Here is a 7440-nt window from a genome sequence, read left to right as displayed (position 1 = left end):
ATGAGCGATTTATTTGGGACAATTGACATTCATTAAGAAAGTTAAGTCTTGAAAGAAATGTGTTTAGTAATCGATTAGGATGTTATGCACGCGGGTGATTCATGCTTTGGGTAGTCTGAGGGCGAGTATAAAAGTGCTCGCCATCAGATCTTGTACCACCATTTCTCTTGTCTTATTCCTCTTGTGAAGTAGGTAAGTTTCATCTGAATTCCTCTTCCTAGCAAAGCTTTTGTTTGTAGTTTTAAGATTAGGGTGAATCGCGTGCAAATATTTTGATATCAATCTGAGGTTTTCTTGATCTGAAAGAATAAATTTGTGACTGTTCAGCTTTGGTAACTGCAGATCTGGTTGATGAGCTCCAAGTATTTTTTCATGAAAGCTCATTTCCAGATGTTCTTGTGTTCAAGACAAGAATTACAGGTGTCTTCTAGCAAGTGAGCTATGAAAATCCTGCTTTTCCCTCTAGCCTGTTGGTAGTCTTTTATTAGAATTTTTGATTGTGGAACTTGTAAGAATTTGTGCCTTATTTTTATACTCTTCCCTTGTGCTTCAGATAAACCATCCCTCAAAAATGGTGCACACTCTAAACCCATGCATTGATGGCAACGCCTCCCCATGTGGGGTGGCTGTGCCACAGCCCATTGCTGAGAGCTGCAACGAGCCCTGTGTCCGGCAGTGTCCTGACTCCAAGGTGGTGATCTACCCTCCGCCGGTGGTTGTGACCTTCCCTGGACCCATCCTCAGCACCTTCCCACAGCAGAGTGTCATCGGATCTGCAGGAGCCCCTGAAGTTGGAGCTGGCTTTAATGCTGCCCATGTTCCTGGCGGGTCACAGGTTTACGGTGGTGCCAAATGGGGACGGGGATACCCAATTGGAAGCTGTAGACCATGCTAAACCTAGTTGCCAGTTGCTGCTGAAAGAAGAATGCCCAGGAGATGACAAGCAGGATGTAGATATGTGGTTGAGCTCCAGGGCATGGCATTTAGGAAGGGTTAAGCATTTGGTGTTGCCATTAAAAGCATCTGTAGATGCTCAGATCTTCTGAAAAATCCATTTACATCCTTCTTGGGTGACCCTTCCTGATTTTCATTTTCTAATGCCTTTTAAAGTGCTCTGTTCTTGATGCTATTGGACTATATTGCTTATTTCTTGGGGGCTTGTAGGTGTCATTTTGTCAAAAGGATCAGATGTGAGATAAATTTCACATCCCTTTGTAGGTGCTTTCTATGTCTGCTGATGTATAAAAGAAGGTTGGTGGAGTCAACCAGCCTGTGGTCTGTTTCTGTGCTGTACGCATCTTGCTGTGATCAGGGCTGAGCATCAGCACAACTGCAACAGGGGAAGCAACATCAGTTATTACATGAATCACCTTGCATCAAACCACAGGCTGTGGGTAATTTGTAATCTGTACTATATAATCCTGCCTCTGTATAATCTGCTTCTTTCTCATTAAACGTGGTGTTGCAACATGTTATTGGCCTCTACGCGTGCGTGCCTTCCCTTCTGCTCCTCCTAATTCAGGTGTCTTTGTCCTGCTGCACCCAACTGATCCTATCGATCTGCTTCAGGACAAGGATATTCCTGAGAGATCTGGCAGTGGGTTGTGTGTCTGCATCTTCTTTTCACCAGGAACCTCTCTGCTGTAGTTGTCCCTTCATGAAACTGCTGTCCATCTTTGCTTTCATTGGTCCTGGTCTTGCTCTTTCCTCAATATTGGCTTTTTTTTGGGCACAATGTGTGTTACCTGATGTCCTCAGGCTCAACCTCCCCATCTAGGCAATGACAATACATCAGAGCAGAGGTGCATTGCTATTAGTAAGAAGAATCTCAACCCAAGTCTTATGTAAGAACAGCTATTTTTGAGTGTAAAAATGAAATTTCTGGCTTTACTGCTCTGCTCAATGTTTTACAACAATGTAACCTGCGCACGTGCAAATGGATGGTGATGTTCTTTCATAAAATTTTGAATTTCTTCAGGAATATATTGATAATAAACATTTGTCAAGCTTTCCGTGCTGCTGTGTGTGTTTGAAATGTTAAGTAGCGTATTAACAATTTGTTACAGAAACAATAGAATTTAGTATTTCAAGCTGATGTGAAAATGCTGGGTTATTTCATAGAAGTCACTCTTTGGAGAATTATTATCCTTATGTGTAAGGAAAACAGGGTTGACCAGGCATTCTAATAGTGTGTAATTGACTGTTGGTGAGCCTTAGACGAGGTGATTAAACCAGATTCTTGCAGACCACATAAATTCTTCCATACAAAAAAGAAATCCCCCAAAACCTCAAAAGCCAGAGGAAGGATTCTTTATTGTTATGCTAATGGTATGTTTGGAAATGAACTGAAGTTTATTATTGAGGCCTCTCAAGTTGCACTTTCGATAGAATAAGCTGAGACTTGCAGTGACCACAAAACACCAACTGGCAGGAAAATTAGGAAATTTTGCCAGTGGATTTCTAGGGACCTATTTATAATTCAACTTTTATTGATTTTGTTATAAAGGCTACTCATGTGACTTGCTCTGAGGCTTTGAGAGGACTAAAGATATTGAGCATCTTACTAAGAAGCTACCAATGTAATTTTAAGGTAGTAGTAGCATTTGTTAATGTCTCCTAGGTTCATGATTGCATTAGGAGATAAGAATATTCATCTAATTATGGTGAATTTTCAAATTCTTATTATTTTTCTCATTGTTTCTAGTATTTTCTGATGCTGTGGTCCACTTTCCCTTCTCTTTAAAGGTTTTATTGTAATATTTGCACCCTTTAAGAAATATTTTGAAATGTTCTCATCTGGTTTGTGCAATAGTCAGGGGCCCAATTTCTCATTTGGGATAAATTTACTCTTTCAAAATGATTCTTGCTCTTGTAGTGAATCTTTGTGCTGGAGGCACATCCTGCAGCATGCCTGGTGTGGGTTGTTCTCAAGGTGCATTTAAATTGGTAATTTGCCACATGTATGCAGTAAATACATCCTGCTTCAGACTGGCATTCAGAACTTCAAATGAAATTATAGGAGTTAGTTTTCTGTTAGCTAAATTAACCCTCTGTCATCTATGATGATAATGTCTCATAGTCAGGCACAAAGTTCCTCTAATCATCCAACTTTTCTGAAGCCTCAGGGTATAAAACCCCATGAAACAGGGAAAATGCTCTTCACACACGCATGGCTGTTTGAGAAATTCGGAGCTTCCTGAGATATTAGGATGGACCCATGAGAAATGAGCATCAGTGTTATTGACTGATGCTTGGAGAGCTGGGGAATGGTTTGGACTCCAATTCTACAATGATTTGGGGCTTCTTGAGTCACCCTGATGTTCTTGAATGAATAGGTAATAAAATGATCCAGTGCTTGTTTGGTAACTTAAAGGTTCAGAGCCATGTGGTAGGGGCACCTGGGGTGAGAAATTGGTTTCTCTCCTTGTGTGGTGATTGGGCTTCAGTGTTTGCATAAGGCTGACCTGCAGCAGAGCAGGAGATCCTGGCTGTGCGCTGGATGCATGGAGTGAGGGAAGAGGAAGGGATGGTTGAGGTTTCTTAGCTGGGAATCAGTAGCAAGGTGCATTGGGGCAACCTCAGTGCTGTGCACCAAGCTGGAGTCACAACTTAGAATTGTGGAATCTTCAAACCAAAAAGGGAAACGAGGTGGTGCCCAGGCAGCTCTGAGGCAATGTGGTGGAAGGAAGTGACAGGTCTAGGAAGGCTGGGGTTGGCAGACAATTACAGCCTGTGGGCCATGTTCCCCAGGCATTGGGTGATGATTGTACCTGCTGTCAGAAGAGATAGTTCCTCTGGGAATGAGTGGGATGTGGTGAAGGGAAGAAACACCGTAAATACTGCTGCATTGGTAAACCTGGAGAGGGACTTGATGTTGGGACCAAAGGACTATGGGCAGGCTGAGAATTTCACCCAGATCTTTGACTTTCTGTGTTTTATTCTTTACCTCTTCTTGTTCATCTCTAAATAAACCCATCTGCATGATACATGCAGGTGGGTAAAGCCTTGTGTGCCAGAGGACATCCAAGGAGATAAACAGAATTTATTGTGGTGGGACACTCTATCATTTCTTAATATTCTTCCCTAGGGAACCCAACCCTTTTTGCTGCTGACAGCAGCTAGAAGAAGGATTACAAAAGATGTCTTAATAGCTTTACCAATTTCAAAGGGTTGTGTTGGTTTACTGCCGACATGCCCTGCTAGGAGGCTAGGGTGGAGGTTGCTGCCCTTACCCTCTTCCTGTGGCATCCTGATCTGACTCTGTCTTGCTCACAAACTAGGACACAAAGTAGTGAGCTCGGAACAACAAAGCAGCAGACCAGACCTATCTTTTGGCTGGTGGCTGCTTCTTTCCAGACAAAGAAATGGATCTGTGGAGCTTGTCTTCTGCTACAGTCCAGTTCGAGGTCAAATGGTTTGAGTTGAAGCAATGACATGGAAGTAAGGAGATGGACTCTGGACTGGAGGAATAGCATTTACAGTTTGGGGACTATTCTGCTAACTATTGATGGTTTTCTGCCTCTGAAAGTGCTTCTCCAATCTGCTCCACTAGTTATTTTCTTGACCTTTTCCTTCACTTTGCTCTGTCAGCTGAGGAAATGGTTGTGCAGGTGGCCACCATGAGAAGAGAAGGGGTAGCCATGTAGGCTGTCTCTTGAAAATCAGCCTGGAGGTGCCCCCTCACAGTTGCTTCTGCAACAAGGTTTTTGACTCCTGGTGATGTCTTTGATGTATAACTGGGCTTGCATGGGATCCATGCAGTTTTGTCTAGGCTATGCTTGTTGAGCCACCTTTTTCTGTGCCAGATTATAATCTTTAATATTTTAAATCTAAATCAAGACTATTCAATCTCCTAAAATTACATGGTAGAGGCTGACAGGAACTCCCTGAAGAACCTGGCTGTTCAGTTTGCAAAGGAGTTGATCTCTCCAGCAAATGGTCAGAGCTTGGTTGCCTTTGGTCTTTTCTCTTAGGTGTCTTTAACCTTGAGTGCCATTGCTGTCTTTCCTTGGCAGACTATGAGACTTCCACTCAGTCTCTTGCTTTTGAAAGTTACTTTTTTCAAGCATGAAACCCAGCTTGCTCCTGGAAGTATGTGTTTGGTAATATAGACACTCAGGTGATGCCCTTTTCTGGGGAAGTATTCGTGTCAACCCAGGATTACAGATTAGTTAAAATGAGGTAGAACTTCTTCCTACTCTGGGAAATGAGTGGAGGTTGGAGCATTTCAGATGGAGATGTGGTGCTACTCCCTCACATCTGGAGCCTAGACCTCCCTCTTACTGTATGGTTGGTTAAAGTGGCAGAGCTGCTGGTCCCTTTACAGTGTCATACGAGGACAGACAAAGGGAGAAGACTGGACATGTGATACGATTAAGCAAAGTAATTTTAATGAAAATGAGAAACAGTGAGAAACAGAAGAAGTTTTCAGTTTTACAAAAGGGTCTTCAGCAAGCAGAGCGTGTTCAGTGCTGGATGATGTTCTCTTCTTGTGGCAAAGGTGGAGTTTGACAGTCCAGACGTGTTTCTTGCTCGCAGAATTGCTTGTAAGTCATGTTCACTGCCAGATGAGGCACAGCATGGATATGTAACAGAAGCTTCTCTACTAGATATTATTTTTGGTGAAGTTTATAGCTGAACAAGGTGGACTTGTTCATGGTGGCTGTAGAAACTCCTATTACTATGGCAATACAAAGTGGCTGTAAATGAACTTAAAGGCACTTTACTCACACCTGAAAGTCTTGCTTTACTCCCTCAACACGCTGTAAAGATGCCTCAGTACTTGCTGTAAATTCAAGTTGCCCTTTAGAGTAATAGTTGAAGAAACAGGAGATATTAGAGAAGGTTATGCATGGGGTAGTCTTACACAGCCTGACACCCACGTGTCCCACTGAACTCAGCCAGAGGGCATTGGGTGCTTGGCGTTTCTCAGCACCAAAATCTTAGCCATGAATCCGTGTCCTGCATTTCATATCTTGGTTGCCATCTCTGCTGGTTCAGCATGGATAGCAGTTTCATTAATTGTATCTATTGCCGAAACGAGAAAAGAAGGGGTAGCCGTACCCAAATCTGTTGAAGTCCCCAAACCCATAATAGCCACCGAAGCCTCTGTTCCCATACAGGTTCCCAAAGCTTCTGAAGCCATATGGGTTCACAAATCGATACTGGTCCTGGAAGAAGCCATATGGGCTGCCAAATCGGTAGCCATTCAGGCCCCCAAAACCATAGAGGTCTTCAAAGCCATAAGGTGAGTAGCACCCATCGTCACAGAAATCCCTGTAGAAAGTCATTGTTGGTTGATGCAGGTAAACCTGAAACACACACACAGAAGTGAGGTGAGGTTATGGACTGCTGACAGCAGAAGGAAAGGCTGAAAGCTTGGACAGAGCTGAGGAAATGCAATTTGCTCCCTTCTGCAGGTCCATCTTCTGAATCCCAAACAACTTTTCTGTTTGTTTTTCCCCCTCAACTTTAGAAAACGACTACATATAGAAAAATATGGGTTTGATCAACTCAGAACTGAACTTTGCCAGCTCAGAAGTTAGAGAAATTTGAATAAATTAAGGAAAAATATGCCAGTTTCAATACTGATGCTTATTCAGATGAGACCAACAGCCCATCACATGCATCCCCTTACCTCCCTTAGTGCTGGGAGCCACTCAGTGTGGGATAGACTTAAAGAATGCAAAGGAAATGGAGGAATTTCCTTCCAGGATGTCTACTTAAAGTAGTAAATATTTCATAAAGTTTTTTTATCTAGGGATCTGAATTCCCAACACCTAATAAAAATAACCTGGAACTGGAAATTACTTCTGACTTCAAAATTGTTGCAGTAAATTTCAAATTTCCAGTGTGGAAGCCTAGTGGTAAATAAACAGAAGGAAGAGCAAGAAAAAAAAAGTTCAAGTGAAGAAATTCCTTGACGTTGCAGAGAATTTTGTGTTTGGGTTTAGCTCCAAAATGACAAGAAATTGCTTACAGAACATCTATACATACATATTTTATGTCATATATACGTACATACATATACTTTTTTATATATATATGTCCACACACACAGGTACAAATATTTATACAAACACATTGACATATATACCCAAAAATATACGTATATTAAAGAGTAAAGTCAATATTGACTTACCTGGTTCACCGAGGGGAGTAGCTCGAGAGAAGCGAATGAAATATCGGCGTTGTAGGTCCGTATATATACCCGCTTAGAGCGAGGTGTTAGTTATACAACATATCTTGTTGCATGCATTATTCCTTCAATTGATTTAATTGGAGTCAGTGATTTTCATATTTTCCAAGTTTGATGTTATGACACATAGGTAATACCTTTAGAATTTCTTTCATCTCAAAAGGAGAAGAAATGGGCTCAGCATATTTCTAGGGAAATTGCGTGGAATTCTTTGTAGTTGGATGGAGAGGAATAATTTTGGG

The 7440-nt window shown here is 41.9% G+C and overlaps 2 protein-coding genes across 2 annotated transcripts; one reads left to right on the top strand and one right to left on the bottom strand.

The window, feature by feature from the left end:
• Positions 1–571: 571 nt before the first annotated feature.
• On the top strand, positions 572–895 carry LOC104519886 (claw keratin). Its single transcript, XM_010166077.1, has one exon. The coding sequence runs from the start codon at positions 572–574 to the stop codon at positions 893–895; it is 324 nt and encodes a 107-aa protein (XP_010164379.1).
• Positions 896–6017: 5122 nt separating this feature from the next.
• LOC104523484 (keratin-associated protein 19-2-like) lies at positions 6018–6290 on the bottom strand. The gene has a single exon (XM_010166078.1). The coding sequence runs from the start codon at positions 6288–6290 to the stop codon at positions 6018–6020; it is 273 nt and encodes a 90-aa protein (XP_010164380.1).
• Positions 6291–7440: the final 1150 nt, after the last annotated feature.

This window comes from Antrostomus carolinensis, unplaced genomic scaffold, assembly GCF_000700745.2.
Source record: "Antrostomus carolinensis isolate BGI_N321 unplaced genomic scaffold, ASM70074v2 scaffold32054, whole genome shotgun sequence".
NCBI classification, from domain to species: domain Eukaryota; kingdom Metazoa; phylum Chordata; class Aves; order Caprimulgiformes; family Caprimulgidae; genus Antrostomus; species Antrostomus carolinensis.
The sequence above is the reverse complement of the archived record's forward strand: the minus strand, read 5'-3'. Positions and strand labels throughout refer to the sequence as shown.